The 23,523-nt window shown below is 40.8% G+C and overlaps 1 protein-coding gene across 10 annotated transcripts in view; it reads right to left on the reverse strand.

Annotated features, from left to right (window-relative positions):
• DLG2 (discs large MAGUK scaffold protein 2) overlaps nucleotides 1-23,523 on the reverse strand; it is a 1,750,933-nt gene that overhangs the window by 534,621 nt on the left and 1,192,789 nt on the right. For all 10 annotated transcript variants that reach the window (XR_012231010.1, XM_073569196.1, XM_073569195.1 and 7 more), the window contains one exon: nucleotides 19,797-19,938. Coding sequence is in view for 9 of the 10 variants with exons in the window: in XM_073569196.1 (XP_073425297.1) it covers nucleotides 19,797-19,938 (142 nt within the window). In the remaining variant the exon portion in view is untranslated. The remainder of the gene's footprint in view (nucleotides 1-19,796; nucleotides 19,939-23,523) is intronic.

A 23,523-nucleotide genomic window follows, 5' to 3' on the forward strand; every position in this document is an offset into this window, starting at 1 on the left:
GCCCTGATTTGGACCGGAAAGAGCAGGTCCGTGCCGGTCGCTATGGTCCCCGGGACACAGCAGGTTGGGGACACGTCCTAAATGTAAATCATGAGAGGGGGTTCGGCTTCATCCATGACCCTAGCCAAATCTCCGATCTGTTCTTTAATCGGTGGGACGTGGAACCCCACTTGAGAAAAGGGCACCCTGCCAGAAACTTGCATCCGGGAGATCATGTAACGTTTACCAGACATGAAGGATTGAGAAGCTGGTATGCAATGAACATCAGACGGGTCCCGGAGGATCTCATCAAGTTCTGCAGGCAGAAGCCGCCTACTGCCCCTTCATCTCCAGTGACCACTCCAACAGTGTTTGTGCCTACCCCCACATGCCAAGCTGGATCAACACCATTCCCACAACCAAGCGTACAGAAAACCACAAGTTTGACTCCGATGGAGAAGGAGCATCTGCGGACTGCCAACGCGTTTTTCTCCCCTAGAAGCAGTTCCAGTCCAGAAACCCCTGGAGGGGACAACAATTAATCAAGATGCTTCTTTAAAATAACTCTCGTTACCCAGGAGGGTATTTGCACCATTGTGCCTTTTGTTTCGTAGTATTTTGACCATCATGGTTTAGTTTTGTTTTTCCAGTTGTTGCACAGTTGTATTGGCAGCTTTCACACTTGAACTGCAGAGATCATGAACGCTGAATGGTCCAGAACTGTAATTGTATATAGTTTGCACCTCTTTAGGTGCTCTCTCTTGGTTTTACATAGGACTCTCTTCTTAAAGGAAGAATTACCTCAGCATAAGGACATTTCCAGACATGTTGGCCGGACCCGTGTCTATTATTTGCACTTATTGATAATGGTTAATATATTTTTGAAACAGAAAGCTAGAAAGTGATAATGCTTAATGACAGATTTTATAGGGAATAGTTAAGAAAGGAATATAGTGAATGTTTTACAAATGTCAAAATTTAGTAAACGGTATACTAAAGAAATTTTGAAGTACAAATGCCTTGAATGTGAATAAAGAATTGAAGTTACAGGTGATGAACCAGACACCAGCAGTTGTCATATAAGAAAGTAAGAGAATGTGTAAAGTAACAGAACAGAGATGTGTTGCTAGACAAAGGTGAATTGATATTGAGTTGCTTCCATAGCACTTTAAATTAGGTAGCATAATTTTGAATTTAGATAGCTAGTTAACTGTTTGCAACATTCAAGAAACCGTGCCTCCCACATTGGGAAGTTTAGTATAAGAAATGTTTATTCAGCATTACAAAAATTTGTATGTTCCTGTATTGTCAACTTGGTTTGCCTTGCAGCCCGCGGATGTGCTGTGCTTAACGGGGGGGTATGTGGCGCCCATGAGGCTCAGTCGCCACAGAGGTACTGCACCTCCTCCTGAGGTGTGGTGCCCCACCATCCAGGTAAGTTGGAGGCTCCTGACCATGCTCCAACACCTGCATCCCACACAACACAGTAGTTCATTGCGGCTCCCTGCTTGGAGTGTAGCAGAGCACCTTTGGTAGCTCCCTGCTTGGAACACAAAACGTGCTGGGAGGCGGGTGGAGTTAGAATACATAAAAGAGTGGGAAGGTTTAGGATTATGAGTCAGTCTGAGAGAGGGAGTCAGTCAGAGAGGAGTGAGGAAAGAAGATCCCTGGAAGACGGATGGAGGAAGGAGGTGTTGCAGCAGACCTCAGTGACCTGGGTCTGCTGGCACGGGAAAGGAAAGAAGGAGAAAGACATTGAACTGAAACCTGATCTTTCATAAGAGAGATTAGAATGGAACGAAGGAGTAAAAGGGAACACAGAGGATGTGGGTTAGAGGATGAACCCTGCCTAGAAGTTCTACGCGCAAGGTCGGGGCCCGGTCCCCGAGGTTGTATGAACACTAATGGTTCTGCAGCAGACACCGGTGGAGTAGTGGGCTGTAAATGCACTACTCCCATCTAAGACTTGAGGGCACAACAGCAACTTGGATAGTGAGCCGGGACTCAGGAGTAGGGAGTCCCCAAAGCAGGCTATGGCTGTCTGCCGTACAAGTAGAGTTCTTGGGAACATCTGTCAGGGGGCACTCCAGTGTAACTCAGTACTGGGAGTACTTCACACTTAAAGGCGCTATAGAGGAGACGATCAGAAAGGCACATGTTGGCGGAGTGTTGGAAGGGAGCATTCCATCTTGCCTGGAGGTTGACTGAGTCCCTGACCCGGAGGACACGGCGCGGAGGCAGGCATCTGTGTGTACTACAGACTGTGAGTAAAGCTTTGGAACTACAACCCCTGGTGTCCTCCATTCATTCTTGCGCCAACGCACCCAGCACCGCTACATCTGGGTACCAGCTTCTACACCGCTTGTGCCTCTCCTCTCCCCCTACATCTACACTGCCCTGGGGCTACAGCGTCACGAACTATTCATTTACATTCCATCATTTCCAATCTCCCCTGCTTACATTGGGCGCCCAGGGCCACGGACCGGGTCACCGCTGCTGTGACACATCCCGCCGACGCCGGTCCGGTACAGAGTACCCCACGGCCCTGGGAGGGCGACCCACCACCACACCATCAGATCTGCCACCTCACCACCACCTGAGCTGCCATCTCACCACCACCGGATCTGCCATATCACCATCACTGGAGCTGCTGCAACCCCCCCAACCTACTGTGACCTTCACCATTATCCCGTAGACTGTAAGCTCACAAGGGTAGGGTCCTCCTGCTCTGTGCTGTCTACTATTGTTAGTTTGTCTAATGTAAAGGTGTTTTTTGTGTTTTGATGTAACCCTCATGTACAGCACCATGGAATCAATGCTGCTATAGAAATAATAATAATAGGAATTAGGAAATCCTCTCATGTGCTGTGGCTGTCGAAAAGCTGCAAAACATGTAGCCGTGGAGATTTGAACATATTTTTCGAGCATGCCAAAGTAACTCAGCACCCGAGCATGATTACACCTTATACAAGCACGTTTGCTCATCACTAACATCTATATATAGATGTACATATATAAATGTAGCTATAAATATATATATAAATATACAGCATATACTTACACACAAACATATACCGTATATATATCTATATTACATATATTTATATATATATATATACAGTGGGGAAAAAAAGTATTTAGTCAGCAGCAATAGTGCAAGTTCCACCACTTAAAAAGATGAGAGGCGTCTGTAATTTACATCATAGGTAGACCTCAACTATGGGAGACAAACTGAGAAAAAAAAATCCAGAAAATCACATTGTCTGTTTTTTTTTCATTTTATTTGCATATTATGGTGGAAAATAAGTATTTGGTCAGAAACAAAATTTCATCTCAATACTTTGTGATATATCCTTTGTTGGCAATGACAGAGGTCAAACGTTTTCTGTAAGTCTTCACAAGGTTGCCACACACTGTTGTTGGTATGTTGGCCCATTCCTCCATGCAGATCTCCTCTAGAGCAGTGATGTTTTTGGCTTTTCGCTTGGCAACACGGACTTTCAACTCCCTCCAAAGGTTTTCTATAGGGTTGAGATCTGGAGACTGGCTAGGCCACTCCAGGACCTTGAAATGCTTCTTACGAAGCCACTCCTTCGTTGCCCTGGCGGTGTGCTTTGGATCATTGTCATGTTGAAAGACCCAGCCACGTTTCATCTTCAATGCCCTTGCTGATGGAAGGAGGTTTGCACTCAAAATCTCACGATACATGGCCCCATTCATTCTTTCATGTACCCGGATCAGTCGTCCTGGCCCCTTTGCAGAGAAACAGCCCCAAAGCATGATGTTTCCACCACCATGCTTTACAGTAGGTATGGTGTTTGATGGATGCAACTCAGTATTCTTTTTCCTCCAAACACGACAAGTTGTGTTTCTACCAAACAGTTCCAGTTTGGTTTCATCAGACCATAGGACATTCTCCCAAAACTCCTCTGGATCATCCAAATGCTCTCTAGCAAACTTCAGACGGGCCCGGACATGTACAGGCTTAAGCAGTGGGACACGTCTGGCACTGCAGGATCTGAGTCCATGGTGGCGTAGTGTGTTACTTATGGTAGGCCTTGTTACATTGGTCCCAGCTCTCTGCAGTTCATTCACTAGGTCCCCCCGCATGGTTCTGGGATTTTTGCTCACCGTTCTTGTGATCATTCTGACCCCACGGGGTGGGATTTTGCGTGGAGCACCAGATCGAGGGAGATTATCAGTGGTCTTGTATGTCTTCCATTTTCTAATTATTGCTCCCACAGTTGATTTCTTCACTCCAAGCTGGTTGGCTATTGCAGATTCAGTCTTCGCAGCCTGGTGCAGGGCTACAATTTTGTTTCTGGTGTCCTTTGACAGCTCTTTGGTCTTCACCATAGTGGAGTTTGGAGTCAGACTGTTTGAGGGTGTGCACAGGTGTCTTTTTATACTGATAACAAGTTTAAACAGGTGCCATTACTACAGGTAATGAGTGGAGGAAAGAGGAGACTCTTAAAGAAGAAGTTACAGGTCTGTGAGAGCCAGAAATCTTGATTGCTTGTTTCTGACCAAATACTTATTTTCCACCATAATATGCAAATAAAATGAAAAAAAAACAGACAATGTGATTTTCTGGATTTTTTTTTCTCAGTTTGTCTCCCATAGTTGAGGTCTACCTATGATGTAAATTACAGACGCCTCTCATCTTTTTAAGTGGTGGAACTTGCACTATTGCTGACTGACTAAATACTTTTTTTCCCCACTGTATATATTATACTGTATATCTATTATGAAAACGGCAGTACTCCAGAGTTCAAAATAATTGAAAAATTATCCCTTCATTGAGCCATGTAGTTACAGCAACGTTTCAGTTCCTCCTGTTACCTTTTCCAAGCCATTTCACGATGAAATGACGCTTAATAAAGATACAACTTTTTCTATTATTTTGCGTTTTGGTGTAATGGCATTTTTATAATATAGCTATCCACTTGTGGACCTGATTGAACTCTCTAAATTTGTACCCTCTGCTACTACGGTGCTGCTTCAGCTCTCTTACATAGTATATAGTGTACTCGCTTATTATGTAGAGCACAGTCCCTTAGTATACAGTGTACTCACTTATTAACTAAAGCAGAATCAGCTGTCATTGCATTACATATCTAAAAAGAGAGGATGGTATGTAATAAAAAACAGGGCTCTATATAATCTGATATGTGAGGGACAGGGATGTACATAACAAGAGAGGGCACTGTGTAATAGGCACTGTTTAATAAGGGATATACAGTATATAATAAAGAAGATATGTAAGAAATATATATATATACACAGGGTGGGCCATTTATATGGATACACCTAAATAAAATGGGAATGGTTGGTGATATCAACTTCCTGTTTGTGGCACATTAGTATACGGGAGGGGGAAACTTTTCAAGATGGGTGGTGACCATGGTGGCCATTTTGGATCCAACTTTATTTTTCCAATGGGAAAGAGGGTCATGTGACACATCAAACTTATTGAGAATCTCACAAGAAAAACAATGGTGTGCTTGGTTTTAATGTAACTTTCATGAGTTATTTACAAGTTTATAGCCACTTATAAAATGTGTTCAAAGTGCTGCCCATTGTGATGGATTGTCAATGCAACCCTCTTCCCCCACTCTTGACACACTCTTGAATACATTTTATTTAGGTGTATCCATACAAAAGGCCCACCCTATATATATATATATATATATATATATAATATATGTAGTAACATGGATAAACACATATATCAATTACACACACGCCCAAAAAAAGCACAACACCATTTTTTTTTCCAAACCACATTGTGCCTTTAATTTGTTTGATAATTGTACAAACTACAAATTCAAGTAAAAAGTCACAGATAGAACAGATTTACAGGGTTTCCATCCTCCTTCCCATATAATACCAGTAACTGAATCTACAAGAACTTAATATTTCATGTTTAGCACAATGCATAATAGTTTAGTCCTCGCTTCCCAATGGCACAGAAAACATATTAAAACATCTGAATTGTTTAACATTTTCATCCTCAATTTTTGGAAACTGTATTGCACGATTCATGAATACTATCACATTTTAACCCCCCCAAAACTTTAAAGATAAGTTAAATTATACAAACTTTTCAAAACTGTTTGACCCATTATCGCCTGCGTCTCTTATGGTTTCCGCCTTAGCTCCGTTTCAATCGCATTGGCGACCGGACCAGTTTTTTATTTCTCGTAGATCCTTTAAGGTTTTCTTTTTTTCCGAGATAAAAATATACAGTACGGTGCAGGTGTATTGAAAATAATCTTATGTATATGGTCTCGGTAAAAAGTGTAAAAACTTAAGTCTATGAGTGCATAGAAAGTTTAAAATGGCCTACTGCAAAAAAAAAAATAAAATTAGAATATTTTCACAGTATTATATTATAAAAACCTTACTATGCCCGATGAGCTGATTGTCTATGTCATATAAATAGTATTATTTTCAATCATTAATGGCTATCGAGTGATATGACACTTAAAAAAAATACCCACATTCAATGAAATCTATTATTTGCATAATTTATCATATTCATTTTTTTTATACAATATTGAATAGAAGCACCAACATTTCCTTGGACGGAAAATATCGCAGAAACATACATTAACACATTTTAAAATATATATAAAAAGAAAAAAAAAGGAAAAAAATAAATAAAAAAAATTAAAATAAATAAATAAAAATAGGACCACCAAAAGACCACTTTATTTATTTGTTTTTTTTTTTTTATAGGATTAGAAAATATAAACTATTTTCCTACACAGATGGATGTCTTGTTACGGCACCATCTGAACAATCCTCAAGCAATTTTTCTGCTAAATAATGGGGTTTTTTTTAAATAATTTTAGCGTAAAATTTCACATTGCGTCAGAAGGTAGAAAAACAAACATCCATGTAACATAGGCAGGACAATGCAAGGCGGCTACAATAAACTTTTCCACTTTTAAGCCCCCCAAAAAAATATATACTGTATATATGATGGCAGATTCAATATATCAATCATGCAACTTTTTTTGTTTCCCTCTATATTAAAAAAAAAAACCTCCATCATGCAATGAAAGCCAGGGTCAAAGAACAAAGCGGCTTCATGATCTGAATATTAGATATTATCGCCTGACACATATCTCAAATTACAGAATAACGCATTCAACTTTCTATTTAATAATTACATATTTTTTTTAAAAAAAAGAAAATATAACACTTGGCTTATTTTACTACTGAAAAGGGGGAACCTGGAAGTCGACGCATAAAATAAAATCTCACATTTCATCTTTAGTTTAAAACTGAATCACCAATGATGAACATGCATTACGTAAAGTAGAATAATCCACACTTTATGAATAATACAAAAAAAAAATGACTATGAAAATTTCACAATCCCTCATATACTTCTGTATCACTCACATTTTTTTATTTATTTAATTTTTAATTTTGGCAAATTTACTTTAATCCCCTCGCCCCCCAAAAAAAAGAAAAAAAAAAAGTGACCAACAGAAATAGTCTGGTGTCAGATTCCCTTTAAGTCTTCTAATTTAAAGGTGGAAGTAAAATGCAAAACACCACAGGCACAAGATGAAGGGGACAGATTAACTCCTCCTTCAGAATGACTGCTGAATGGGTTACGGAGCATGCCCACAACACTCTTTCATTAAAAGAAATAATAATCGGTTCTAAATGTCCCATAAAAAGTTATTTTATTAAAAGAAAGAAAAAAAAAATAATCATCTACAGTGATTGTAAGGAAGTCAAGTAAGAATACTACTTGACTCAGTAGTAGATGACAGTGAGCATGCTCAGTGACATGTGCAGTAGCCAATCTGCAGAGAGGGGGAAAGGAAGAGATTGACTTAAATACTGAGTGCTCTTCTCTGGTTTGGTGGGTTTTTTTTTTTTTTTACATCAGACAGAAGTACAAACACCTTTTTGATGTTTCTTAACCAGTAGCAAAAAGGTATATCGACTTTTTACTTTTAGGGTGCACAGTGCAGATACAACATGCAACCAAAGAGCATGTTCTGACTGCAATTGTTCTGCCAGTTCCTCTGCCCATTATCAAACCCTTTCTGAAATACTCTATATTTTTAAAGGGTTAACTAAAAAAAACAAACCTAATTTTTTGAAGCTGTCCATGACCACAACCGGTTTCCAGAGCAATGAGGTTAAAATGGACCATGACTTTGGATCGGGGGGGGGGTTACCCCATTGATCACGGAAAGGATAGGCTACGTGTTTCAGATTCTTGAAAACCCATTACATATCTATTTACTAACCAATCCTGCATTTAAATTATTCAAGGAATACAGCTGTTGTTCCTTTACTTCTTGAACAATGGAATCTACTTTTCTAGAGGGACATGAAACAATTTGTTTTCTTCATTTTCATTCATTATTGTAATTTAAAATTGTACTTAAGACTTTTTTTTAAACTTTCAGATTTCAGAATATATGTTTTATTATTTCTTTTTTATTTTTATGAAAAAAAAAATTAACCAAAACAAGAATTTCACACTGGTCACTGAAAAACATAATATAGCTTTGTTGTGCAGAATGGGACAGAGTGAGCACAGTCATTTCATCATAAGAAGGCAGCTCTATCGTACTGGTTGGGACATGGATTTGGCAGCATTTTTGAACTACATGTTATATACACATATGAGAATAAAAAGCTTCAGCTATAGATTAATCTTTAGATGTTCTTCACTAGTTTGTACCACTGGATAGGTAATAACTTACTGTTTGCAGGGGGGGTCGGACCACTGGAACTCCGGCTGAATCAAAGGTACTTTTCCAAGAATGACCCCAACAAACACAATAAAGTAAATTAATTTGGTCAAACCATTGATCTTAATATTTAGACAGGAACTGAACTTGAAAAAAAATGTAAATTAAAAATATTATCGTAAAGCACGATCTTCTGGCTGGGAATTGTCTACTGATCTATCCCAGATTTGTAAAATTATGAAAAATTTGGCCAAAAAAAAAATAAGTTTACTAAACATAATGTTACAGGTTCTTACGGATGTAAGGAAATAAAAATAACTCGGTATTAGGATATCGGTATATTAATGACGCCAATGCAGATCAGTCTTCAAAACATTCCGGATGAAATAAACGAAACAAGTTCAGAAGCTTTTGTGGGTCAAAGAAAATGATATAAACCTTGATTGCAAATGGCAAAAGATAAAGATAAGAATGAAAAAATAAAAAAAAAACCAGCAAAAAAATAAAAAAAAAGCTTCACTGGAAAACTGAGGAAAGTCAACAAAGCAACATACAAGTGCATTGTGGGTGATAACATGTCTGCAGGACATCCCAATTCTTCATCGCATACAACGCAACAAACATGGATTTATGTAGATAGGGGATAGAATCCGAGTTTTGGAAGGCATGGTTACATCAAGCCCTGTCCGCTGAAGAGTCTCCTTGTGGGTCTTTGATTTAAAATCTACTACCAAAAAAAATAAAACATGTATCACAGGAATAAGGACAATGAAAAGCAAAAAATTACATATCATTATTCAAAAAACACTGATGACTTCTTAGCTTCTTAAATAACAGACTTGTAAGAAGGTGGTCTTATTGAAAACAATGATGGCACATTTCGCCAATATCTAGTCAACAGGGGTCCGGCCACTAGCCGGTAGTAGTAACAACGAGATACGGGCTTCCGAAAAGTCCTGTGCTGCTTTGTCTCCACTTAGCTCTTTTTATTTTCCCATAAGCCGCGTTGGCCAATTAAGGGTCAAGGGTTGATCATGGGCCCATTCAAAAAAGCCAAGAGGAGACAGATTGGCACGGGACCTTTGGCGATATGCCATCAATGGCTGACCTAAGACAACCCTGTTAAAACAGCAGAAAAGTTGAAAATAAGTAGATGTCATCAAAAAAGATCTATACCTACCAAACATGGTTATGGGTTGGGGAAAAAAATCACTAGAAACCAGGGCTGGGGCGCCTAAGAGCCCAACAGTAGGACTAAATGGTGGATTAGATCACTGGCATCAAGGATTGAGTATTGGCAAAGTATCTGAAGTATCAAAGTTTTATCCATTCTGGCTAATTTTTTAGAAATCCAAATTAAATGGGCTATCCACTTGAAAATATATATTTAGATGTGTTAAAAATATAAATATACTTGGATTAAGAAAAGCGCTCTGATCTTCAGATATCAGTGAAGGTCCCGGGTCTTATCAGTTGGGATTTCGACACTGGAGACAACTTCCTTTGTTGGAACATGACCAGTTATGTACATGAAGGGGGATGGTTGACTGGCTGAGTTCAATAGTGATGGCAACCCCCTTATCGATCATGACCAACAGAGATTGGGGATGACTCAGATGCTAAAATGAGGCTGTGTAACAGGTCCTTTCACGCATCTCTCTCCTTGTGCCAACTCAGGAAGTTCTATCTTGTTTTGAACCAGAAGTGGATGTTGGAACCTTCCACTGGATCAGATAATCAGATATCTGGAGATCGGGGCACCTTTAATAATTTGAATATAGTAGATAGGGTGCCATCAGCCATCCGTATATATAGGAGAGCAATGCTCGGACTGGCTGGTGGCTATTCCTACCTGAGCATGACAACTTCATCTATGAAGCCTGTCACGCTCAGGTGGGGAGAGCCGATGGCCAGTCCACGCACTGTGTCCCAAACTCGGTCTGATGTATACGGCTTTCTAACAGCCGCGTCTAAAGTAATCTAAACATATTTTTCAAGTGAGCATCCTCTTTAACATTTATTTGTGCATAAATCTATGACTATGGACCATAAAGGTCACAATAAGTTGTCTCTTAAAGAGCACAAATTCCCAATGAGTAGCAAATTACAATTTTTTTTTCTGACTAACCACAAAGAATAGGAAAAAATAAATAAATAAAGGGCATTAAGGCCTTAGAGAAATAAATAAAACTCAGGAAAATAAGTCAAAGTAACCAACCAAAAAAATAAATAAATCACCCAAAGGAGTTAGTCCATTCTTAAATTTAAAATTCAATGTATACCAGTGCAACTCACAAAAAAACTTCCACTATATATATTAGGAATCATGGCCCCTCTAGTGTGCTGATTAGGGGTAGTCCACCAAAATGTAGGGTGTGTGCCCCTTTTAGGGTTTATCATCCGAACATGTGGCTTTGGCTGGTAACGGAGTTCCTCCCCAGTAAACGCTTCCCACTGATTGGCTCCCCAATGTCCTAGAGGACCCCTTTAACTTCTACTAATGTGAGTTACGGTAATTAATTTGTTAAATTTGTTAAAATAATAACTTTTTTAAAAAATATAAAAATATACACTGTATTTTGGATTTTTTTAGGCTAAATATAAATAGTTTGAGAATTTAGATTTTAGAAATTTTTATAAATTGATTTATATTTGAACACTTTTTTTTACATAATCAATACAGATACAACAATTCTTCAAAAGTAAATCCTCTAAGTTTCTTCAATACTCCTCACCGCAATCCCGTGTCATGGAAATGTTTTCCCTGTGATATAATTAATATGTTTTCATTCACAGTTATGGGTCCTGATGCGATTAATATTCTAAGGAACTGTTTTGGCCGCCTCGTAAAATACATTGCAGGTTTACTAATGATACGCCGGGATATTAAATTTAATTTTTGCAATTACTGCGGGGCATGAAGAAAATTCACCTAATCTTTTGCTAAAGACTTTAGCTAAATGTTTTGACGAAGTGCGTAATTAAACCTGCGCAGCGCAACATGTCGAAAACAATAAAATATCGGAATTCTGGATAAAGACTAAACAAGTTCTATTGATTTATCCCTATAAGCATCAGCGTTACCCGGTGTCCAAAAACAAGTTTTGGCTTCCTACAATTAAAAAATGTCAAATAAAAAAATTCTTAAATTTAATGACTTGACTGACTTTCAAATATTTTGGGTGCAAAAACTCTTTGGTAATTATGACTGCCACTAGAAATACCGCCAATAAATTCTAAGCAACTGACAGCAACATCACTAGACTATCACTGATGTAGACGTTCTTCATGGGCGATTTATATAACCTTTGTGTGACATAGGGGTCACTGCCTTTACAAAATCTGCATACTCTTCTCCTGCTGCTGCAATTATCATCATCTTTAAAGTATCCAATTTCTGCCTTTTCGCGATGTGACCCTCAGCTCTTACATAATATATATATGGACTGATCACTTTATCTCACAAAAGTCAACACACTCTTCCGCTGCTGCTTTAATAATTTCTCAACCTTTTGATCTTCCCATAGTAGACATATCCCAAAATTAGAAAAAGTATTTTGCACATACCCAAAGATTACAACCTCCCAACTTTGGCCCAACTTTAATGACCATCAATGTCCTATGGGTGTGCTCATGCTTCATGTAGTGTGAAAAACCTTTTTAACAGAAAATCTGTCAGTAGGATCAATCAGACTAAGCCGTCCATATGGGCATGTAAGTCATAGAAAGCTGAATAAAATGATACTTTGATATCTGCGAATCAATGTTTTCTTCCGGAGAAATCCATGTTTTTCTTAAGCTGTTAATAACTATGGGCCGGTCATAGATCTCCATGAGAATCTGCCTTCAGAGATTATTTTAAATGAAAGGGGTTATCAGTGTGAGACATGTAATGACTGACAGTCCGCTCTCTTGATAAACAAGTGTCTCACACTGTTAATGTCTTCTTTGATTCAAAACAAGCGCTGGAGGCAGATTCTTAAGCCCCCGTTATACATAACGATTTCCCAGCGATCCCACCAACGATCCGACATGATGGGATCGCTGGGACATCGTTAGACAGCCCCTCCAGCGATCAGGACCAGCGAGCAAGCTGGTTTCTAATGTAAACATCGGGTATCCAGGAGCCACGGCTCTTGGATACCCGATGTTTACCTTGGAAACCGGCGTACACACTCGTTTCCAAGGTAAACATTGGGTATCTAAGAGCCGCGCGGCTCCTGGATACCCGCTGTTTACCTTGGAAACCAGCGTGTACGCCGGTTTCCAAGGTAAACAGCGGGTATCCAGGAGCTGGTGCTCCTGGATACCCAATGTTTACATTAGAAACCAGCGTCGCTGATCACTGGTCTCTCGCTGCCACACGCAGCGATGCGCGCTGGCCAGCGGGAGACCAGCGATCAAAAAGTGGCCCAGGCCGATCGAGCACGATCAGCGATACTCAGCAGGGGGGCCGGTCGCTGATTCATGTCACACACAGTGATCTCGCTAGCAAGGTCGCTGTGTGTGACGGGGCCTTTAGTGAGCTCTATGTCCGGCCCATAGATCTTAACTAGTGATAGGCGCACCATGAATTTTCAGGTCTGGTAGGTTCGGTCGAACATTTTAAAAAAGTATGTTCAGGTGCCAGAGAGGTACCCGAACTCAAACCCGGACCATATTCAAATCAATGGGGGGTCCAAATATCTGATGTTTCCAGCACTGTCATATGTGTGACAGCACGAGAAACACCAGCTCCGATCGGCGGTAAGATTGTTATCACTGGTCAGACCGCTATGGTTTCCCGCATTGTCATACAGATTACAGCGTGTGAGAGCAAGGAGCTATGATCAGCAGTAAAAAGGTCACCACCGGTAACAGGCGTCGGCTGATGAGAGTATTCTCCAGCCTTTGCATGTGCAATAAATAAATTAAAAGAAAAAATGACATGCGGTCCCTTCTATCTTTGCTATTCAGCGAAGGAAAAACCAACACCTGCAGGTTACAATATCGAGGTGTCAGCTTTATCTTGGCTGGTTATCAAAAATTGTGCTCAGTGTGTTCCAGCTGGAGTGGAGAGAGGTCACATCACTGATGTGACCGCTCTCCAAATCATCTGGATCGTCGTGGGACATGGCCATGAATGGATTATTGTTGGACAGGTGAGGAATACGGTGTTTTATTATTTTTTGTCTTTTACAGTGGGACATGGGCATTAATGGATTATCGGCGGAAAGGTGAGTATAAGTTTAATTTTTTATTTTTTGTGAATAAATGGGTAAAAGAGAGTAAGGAGTTTTATTTCAAATAAAGGACTTTATTCTTGCTGTGTCTTTATTACAATTTGACTATGGTGTTAGTTATGGGGGCATCTTATAGACTCCTGTACATTAGTAACCTGTGGGCTTGATAGCAGACATTACAAAGCTGACATCAACCCTACAAATATTATCCCACTTGCCACCACACCAGGGCAAGTGGGAAAAGTCGGGCAATGGGCAAAGTACTAGAATTGGTTCATCTAGTAGATGTGCTTTTTCTGGGTGGCTGCGGGCTGCTGTTTTTAGGCTGAGGGAGGCCCCTTCCCAGTCTGAGAATATCAAGCCCCAAGGTGTCTGCTTTAACTTGGCTTTGTCAAAAATGGGGAGGATCCCACACAGTTCTTTTAAATTATTTATTTAAATAATTAAAAAATACGGCATTGGAACCCTCTATCTATATATATAAACACCTTATCATGTCTGTCTGTAACCGAAATTGCGGGTCACTGCGGCCGCGACCAATCAGCGACAGGTGCAGCTGTTTGTAACGGTAAGCTGCGCCTGGCAGCCATGACCAGTCAGCAGCGGGCACAGTTGGGCGTAGCGCTCAATGGGGCGGCAGGCCTTGATCTGTAAAAAAAGAGAATTAAAATAAAAAAATGTTATTTTCACCTTTCGACGGCCTCCGATCTTCTTTCCACGCGCCCGGCCTCGCGGTCCCAGTAATGCCTTGCGCCTTAGACTGGAGATGACGTCACTCTCGTGAGAGTGCGACGTCATCAGCGGTGTTTCACGCAATGCATTACTAGGACCGCGAAGCCGGGCATGTGGAAAGAAGATCGGAGGCTGTCGGAAGGTAAGTATATAACTATGGGACCATGCATACCAGGAAAGGGAGGTGAGGGGGCCATGCATACCAGGAAAGAGGGGTGACGGGACCATGCATACCAGGAAAGGGGGGTGAGGGGGACCATGCATACAAGGATTGGGGGGTGAGAGGACCATGCATTCCAGGATTGGAGGGTGAGGGGACCATGCTTACCAGGATTTGAGGGTGAGGGGTACCATGCATATCAGGAATGGGGGGTGAGAGGACCATGCATATCAGGATTGGGGGTGAGGGGACCATGCATACCACGAAAGAGAGGTAACGGGACCATGCATACCAGGAAAGGGGGGTGAGGGGGACCATGCATACCAGGAAAGGGGGGTGAGGGGACCACGCTTTCCCTTAAAGAGGGGTGAGAGGATCATGCATACCAGGATTGGAGGGTGAGAGGACCATGCATATCAGGATTGGGGGTGAGGGGACCATGCATACCAGGATAGGGGGGGAGGGGTACCATGCATATCAGGATTGGGGGGTGAGAGGACCATGCATATCAGGATTGGGGGGTGCATTATTGCATTATTATTAAAACTTCATAAATAAACTACATACATATTCTAGAATACCCGATGCATTAGAATTGGGCCACCATCTAGTTTTTGATAACCAGCCAATATAAAGATGACATCTGGGGGTTGCAGTCTGCAGCTATCTGTTTTGCCTGCGCTGGTTACCAAGAACAAAAGAGACCCCCACGTCATTTTTTAAAATTTTTATTTACTTATTTCACAGGCGCTGGCTGATGAATACTCTCATCATCGTACGCCTGCTCTCGCTGCAATCAGAAAGAGCAGGTGTAAGATGATGATCATCAGCCGACGCCTGTGACCGGCGATAACCTTTTTACCGCCGCTGGCTTACACACTGTAATCCGCAGCATTCTGACCAGTGGTAACGAGCAGATGACAACGTGGAAAACAGTCGATGTTCGGGGTGCCGAACCCAAATAGTAACACGGGCTTCCTGGAGAAGTCTGTGTTCAAGGTCTGTGCACGGACTCTAAGTGTTCGATACGGACCCCGAACTTTACTGTTCGGGTTCGCCCATCTCTAATCTTAACAGCTGATTTACATATTAAGAAAAACTTGGATTTCTATGGAATAAAAAATCAGATCGCAGATATCAAGGTATCATTTTATTCATCTTTCTATGGCCTACATGCCCATGTAGACGACATAGGAGAGTTGATTTTACTGACAGAGTCCCTTTAAGAAGTCAAAAGTGGACTTTCATTGTGAAAGTGTGCGCACCTTTAAGCATAAAATAACTATCGAGCTTGTCTTATTTTTTAACAACTCATCCAAACCCCTCTCAACACGGGCAAAAAAGAAAGGGACAGAAAAAAAATCTATTACTGGGCCTGATGGCTTGTCCTATGTTAGGGTTTCAAAAATATATCAATGGGTCCCACTGATAAAAAAAACATAAAAAGTACTCATACCCCACAGCAGCGCATCTTAAAAATAATAAGACTAGCTGGAACCCATTTTTAACATCAAATATATAGGGCTGATATCGCAGTTGCTGTTAAAGGGAATATGTATTTGGAAAAATGACTATTATTTAAACCAGGTTTTTAGATTAATATAATTTTTTTTATTTTTAATTTTTCATTTCACTAAGTTAAAAAAATAAAATTAGAAATCTTTTTCTTTTTTGTTTTTGCACTGACAACTATGGTACGTTGAATACTAGACTCACCCTTCCTGTGATATGTAAAAAATATGTATTTTATTCTTTTACATACATTCAAAGGATGTGGAAACTTTTGGTAGCAATTATTATTTTATTTAATTGCATATATTTTAGGCACTAAGGTGCAATTAAAAATGTTCTTGGACCAGCGTATTACGCTGTCTATTGCTGACTGCAGAATGAGTTACCTAAGAACCCATCAGTGAGCTCTTTGTAACTCTTTAATCTGACATTTTCTGGATTCTTTTCAGCTGATTTATGATCACATGAAAGTCAAACTGAGCTTTGTGTGTATGAATCAGATGATTAGTGTTCAGAAGCGGACAGAAATAGATCCAAATTTCTAATCAGTCGGAGCTCACTGATGGATTCTCAATGGACTCATTCTGCAGCTAGCAACGTATGGGCTAAAAGCCAAATGGCACTATAGTTCATGAAACCTGATTGCAAACATAATTTTTTAGCCCAAAATACATGTCTTTAAATAAAAAAATATCCATTCACCATTACACACACACAAAAAAAAAATGGTTATTTTCTGATGACAACTACCCTTTATAGGGAATCGGTCAGTAGCTTTTTGCCATATAATTTGACAGCAGCATGATGTAGGGCCGGAGACCCTGATTCCAGCAATGTATCACTTAGTTTACTGGGTGAAGCAGCTGTGATAGAGTCTAGCAGAGCCCAGAATGCTGAGCTGTGTAAAAGCCCGCCCACACTTCTGATTGGCCACTTTCTGTATACACTGTATAGTGACAGAATACTGGTAAATTAGTGGAGGGAGCGTGGTTGGACCAGGAATGATAATCTCCTGCTGATAAAACACTGATTGTACTGAAACAAAAACACTGCCTAGTAAGTGACACATCAATGCAATTAAGGTCTCCTACCCAACATTATACTGCTCTCATATTACATAGCTGAAACCTCCTGACACATTCCTTTTACGTTAATTTTTTATAAATGAACCTCTACATTTTTTCTTTCTCCAGTTCTGACTTCAGCCAGCATGCTATGTTACATGCCATGATCAATTTTTTAAATTAATTTTTCTTTTATGTAGACTATTGAGAATAAGAACCTATTCAGGTACAGTATACCTGTAGTATATATCTCAGGAAATCGTAAAATAGCCTACTTGTGGTGTGAAATCTGTAGCCTGTGCCCCCTGGTACCAGTTCTAATAGGTTCATGAAACCTTATTTTTGAAACTCTACATTCAAAGTTTAGGGTTCAAGTTCTTTACTTTGCCTCGTTCCTCAAAGACTCATAAGATTTGTAACACAACATTACCATCCTTAAGGATAAAAAAAAAAAAAATATTATAAGATACTCTGTCTGGAGATGTTTATGCTATATTTGTTTATATGTCAACACCCAGTGGTTGTGACGAGAACTGCAGCCTGTTAAACGAAATATGAAGATAATTTGTAGATGTGCTTGCAGGATATCATGAAACTCTTTTCAGTTTTCTCTGAGCTAGTGGGTGGAGACTAGCTGCTCTTCTATACACAGTTCACACAGACATAAGGGATTCCTGCTCTCCTATCTCTATGTAATATAAATTCCAAAGAATTACGTTATACAGCAATACTCAGCAGTGTAGTTGTGATTCCAGCTCTGGGGTGAGATAAACCACTTACTAGATAAGCTGCAGTGTGATCTGTCTGTGTCCTCCTCCTCTTTTTTCTCCTCTCCATAGATTTCAACAGTTTTTGTAATCTGTTCCTCACTGAGCTGAAAATCCATCTTATTTTGATCAAGACAAATTTGAGCTGTTTTTGAATGGTGAGATCAGCAGTCAGCCATGTGGGATAGAAGTGGTTCATAAATGTGGAAAAAAAGCAGATTTCTAACACAGCTCACATAGACAAGAGGGATTCCTGCTCTCCTGTCTCTATGTAACTAAACAAGTTCCGAAGAAAAACATTATACAGCAATACTCAGCTGTGTAGTTGTGAATCCAGCTCTGGGCAGAGATAAAACACTTACTAGCAAAGCTGCAGCATGATCTGTTTATGTCTCCTCCCCGTAGTCCTCTCCACAGACTTTAATAGTGTCTGTAATCCGATCCTTCAGTAAGCTGGCTGTCCATCTTGTTTTTACCAAGACAGATTTAAGTTTTTGAATGAAGGAGGAGTCAAGAAGAAGTGGCTCATAAGTTTAAAAGTAAGCAGATATTTCTTATAAGATATATTACAAAGATTCTTATAACTACTTTCCAATAAGGAGTCAGCCGTGGGGGAAGAAGTGGCTCATAAGTGTAGAAAGAAGTAGATTTTTGTGATATACTATATAACAAAGTTTATTATACTACTTTACAATATTTATGCAAAATGTATTGAACATTTAAATCTAGGGCTCCAAAATCTCTGACCTTTTTAAGTCTCTTGATTCAGGTACCAGGGGGTTGAAAACTACAGTTTCCCCAATCACAAAAAGCAAAATGGAATCCAAAGACGTAAAGAAAAGTAATGAGTGTTAAAAAAGGAAGTGTCTATGTGAATTATCCAGACATCCCAGCACAACACAGTCATGTATGCATTACGTGTCCCATAAGGAATGGGTAGGAAAGGATACACTGGCCCGGTATGGATATGTTTCACGCCACGAGCCCATACAGGCAAGCGCCTGTCTTAATCCTGCTCATTTAGACACTGTTCACATGTTCAGGTTTTAAATAAATTAGATAGGGACTGCTTCAATAGGGGTTACCTTGACGTGGTGGAGCAGCTTGGCATACATTTTTTTGCAAAAAACGTATCCACTAAATACCCTGTATTTTTTATCAGCACTTGCTGACTACTGTTATATGTCTTACTGCAAGGTATTTTTGCACATTTTTCATTCTGTGCTTTGTTTGTGTTACAGTCATGTATGCATTACGTATCCCATAAGGAATGGGTAGGAAAGGATACACTGGCCCGGTATGCATATAAGAGTGGACCCCCACGAGGTTTCATACCCATATGCCACAAGCCACAGTGAATTGACCCATGCACCAATGTCTTACAAGTCAATGAAAAACTCAGGGTAAAGTTCCTATATTTATTTCGGTAAGTTACAGCATTTCCCAGTCAGTAAAGCACAGAGAATCGTAAAGCTTGGAGCACGTTCAGCCATTCCTCAAGTATAAGTCCAAAGCAAAAAAACCATCACAAATGTCACTGTCAATTTTAAGGAGGCGTCCTGACACAATGTTACTGCTGCTATAAGGCTGCTTGTATTTAGAAATAATAGATATGAAAGGCGTTTTCTGACCTGGTGTAGTCATCCTCCACAAGCATGTGCTTTGGGATTGGAGAGTATCTTCCAGGAGAGATTGGTGGCAATGAACTCTTGTATTCCAAGGTGCCATTGTTTGCAGTGCTGAGGATGTGGCTCTCCAAAGGTGGCGAGTATGCTAAAGAGTGGGAAAGTAAAAAAAAAAGTTACACCAGGGCAGGGCACGGAATCATGGCAAAGGGGCACCTAGATGAGCGAACGTGCTCAGATAAGGTGTTCATAGAATCCTAGAATGGTGGGGTTGGAAGGGACCTCCAGGGTCATCGTGTCCAACCCCCATCCCATGTCCAGCCTCTGCTTGAAGACTTCCATTGAAGGAGAACTCACCACCTCTCGTGGCAGCCTGTTCCACCCATTGGTGTTATCCGAGCATGCTCGAGTGCTAACTGAGTGTCTTCCGCACGCTCGAAGAATATGTTCACGGCTGTTCGTCAACAGGCAATCCCTGCATGTGTTGCGGCTGTCGAACAGCCACGAGACATGCAGCTGCGGGGAGTTGAACATATTTTTTGATCACGTAGAAGGCACTCGGTTAACACCTTATCTGAGCACGTTCGCTCATCAGTAATCTAGATCCATTAACCTATAATGTACAGTCATATGTTAAAGTTTGGGCACCCCTATTAATGTTAACCTTTTTTCTTTATAACAATTTGGGTTTTTGCAACAGCTATTTCAGTTTCATATATCTAATAACTGATGGACTCAGTTATATTTCTGGATTCAAATGAGGTTTATTGTACTAACAGAAAATGTGCAATCTGCATTTTAACAAAATTTGACCGGTGCAAAAGTATGGGCACCTCAACATAAAAGTGACATTAATATTTCGTAGATCCTCCTTTTGCAAAAATAACAGCCTCTAGTCGCTTCCTGTAGCTATTTATGAGTTCCTGGATCCTGGATGAAGGTATTTGTGACCATTCCTGTTTACAAAACAATTCCAGTTCAGTTAAGTTTGATGGTCGCCGAGCATGGACAGCCCGCTTCAAATCATCCCACAGATGTTCAATGATATTCAGGTCTGGGGACTGGGATGGCCATTCCAGAACATTGTAATTGTTTCTCTGCATGAATGCCTGAGTTGATTTGGAGCGGTGTTTTGGATCATTGTCTTGACGAATTATCCATCCCCTGCGTAACTTCAACTTCGTCACTGATTCTTGCACATTATTGTCAAGAATCTGCTGACACTGAGTTGAATCCATGCGACCCTCAACTTTAACAAGATTCCCGGTGCTGGCATTGGCCACACAGCCCTAAAACATGATGGAACTTCCACCAAATTTTACTGTGGGTAGCAAGTGTTTTTCTTGGAATGCTGTGTTTTTTAGCCTCCATGCATAACGCCTTTTTGTATGACCAAACAACTCAATCTTTGTTTCATCAGTCCACAGGACCTTCTTCCAAAATGTAACTGGCTTGTCCAAATGTGCTTTTGCATACCTCAGGTGACTCTGTTTGTGGCGTGCTTGCAGAAACGGCTTCTTTCTCATCACTCTCCCATACAGCTTCTCCTTGTGCAAAGTGCGCTGTATTGTTGACCGATGCACAGTGACACCATCTGCAGCAAGATGATGCTGCAGGTCTTTGGAGGTGGTCTGTGGATTGTCCTTCACTGTTCTCACCATTCTTCTTCTCTGCCTTTCTGATATTTTTCTTGGCCTGCCACTTCTGGGCTTAACAAGAACTGTACCTGTGTTCTTGAGGTTACAAAGCCAATTTAGTGCTTCAGGAAGTCAGTAAAAAGTAGTTAGGAGTGTTCAAATCAAGAAAATGATAAGGGTGCCCATACTTTTGCGCCGGTCAAATTTTGTTTAAATGCAGATTGCACATTTTCTGTTAGTACAATAAACCTCATTTGAATCCAGAAATATAACTGAGTCCATCAGTTATTAGATATATGAAACTGAAATAGCTGTTGCAAAAACCAGAATTGATATAAAGAAAAAAGGTTAACATTAATAGGGGTGCCCAAACTTTTACATATGACTGTAAATACGGCCAATAGATGGCACTAGAGGCTTAGCTTTCTGAGGAAGAAAGAACTAATTTACATACCTGTTTTCCCAGGGTACATCGCCTAGCCTAAAAATCTTCATACACTAGACTTATGACTCATGATGGGGCGAAGTAGACCTCTACGTATTCTGTTAGTTACTATTTCTGGTACGACATTGTATAAACTTTAAAGGTGCTGTCTAGGGGATACTGTAACATACCGATCAGTGGGTGTCCCATCGTTGGGACCAGAACCGATCAGCAAAAAGGGGAATTTGTATCACCCAACACAAAATGGAGCGGCAGTGACTAACTCTCCATTCATTCGCTAAGGATTTTCCGGAAAAAGCAGATGGCAGTGTTTGGCAGCCCCTTTAGAGAATAAAAGGATTGGTGGTCGAGCATGTACACTGTTGCTTCACTGTAACAAGGATAAAAAACCACCATCGCACCGGTCGATTTTGGTCCCGGTGGTCAAACCCCCCACCGATCAACAAATACAGAATGGGTGATAATGTTTTACAACCGGACAAACCCTTTTAAGGGAACTTGTCATCAGATTTTAACCCATTACCCTTAAATAGACCACTAAGCTTGCAGGTGATTCTAAAGATAATACAAGTGATGAAACCTACCTTTCAAAAAATGTTTTAAAATATGATCGGCTTGATGCAAATTTGCAGAGACGTCTCCACGATGCTGCGGAGTTCCACAGTTCATTCCCTAAACATGCAATTTCAGGCTTGATTGATGAGTCCTCATTCTGTGCTATATCATAGTCAACAGCTCATTCATACTCCTGGCACCATCACAGTGTACGTGACCAGTACTAACTGTTACAGAACCACTCAGCACCTAAAATATGTTGTGCAGTTATATGTATGGATAATAGGTTCTATGTGAGATGCATGTCCCTAATGCATCAGCATTCCCCTTTTGTCCGCCCTCCCCCCACCTTTGTAATTTCCACAGTAAACATCGGCAGGCTCCGACCACCTGCGGCCTTTGTAATGCATGTCTGGCCTGCCGCTTTTCTATTGGCCTGCCCTCTGTATCTGTGTGATACATTCTGTATCCTGTGAGTAAAGTGTTGTCAGACTGGAAATACATGGAGAAGCAGAGATCTTTTATATGCGCCCATGTAACCAAGGAATTCCAGCCAGCGTCATTCATTCAGACTCCAGCCAATGCAGAGCGGACCTCCAAAAACACGGGGTGGTACTGAAAGAGGTACCCCAGCTGGGTAGACCCCGTTACACTAATCACCTGCCTCGTTGCTGTAATGCTCATGTGCCTCTTCTCCAGGACATGACTTACATTTTACCAGTGACGGGAGTATGGCATAGAAGACAACTTGTAGTGTGGAATAGTGGCATACCATTTGCGCTTGGATGGTTGTGTTTAGAGGATCGGCTCTGGGGATTCTTACACATTGCAACTACGTCCCGTGGACAAATTTTGGCAAATTTGTATTACACCCGGTCCCTGTCCTGGCACAGCGCCCAGGTCTGCCACTGTTACACCTGGTCGCTGTCCTGACGCTGCATCCAGGTCTGCCGCTGCCCCCCGTTCTGGGCACTCACCTCGTGCCTCGCACGCTGTCCTTAGGCAGCAGCTGTCCTTAGGCAGCAGCCGGCCTCCTCTGTGTCCCATGCTGCTGCTCAGCATTCAGGTTTCTTCCCTGCCTCCACCTCCTGGCGTC

Source organism: Dendrobates tinctorius, unplaced genomic scaffold (genome assembly GCF_039654945.1).
Source record: "Dendrobates tinctorius isolate UK_male_01 unplaced genomic scaffold, ASM3965494v1 ptg000023l, whole genome shotgun sequence".
Lineage (NCBI taxonomy): Eukaryota > Metazoa > Chordata > Amphibia > Anura > Dendrobatidae > Dendrobates > Dendrobates tinctorius.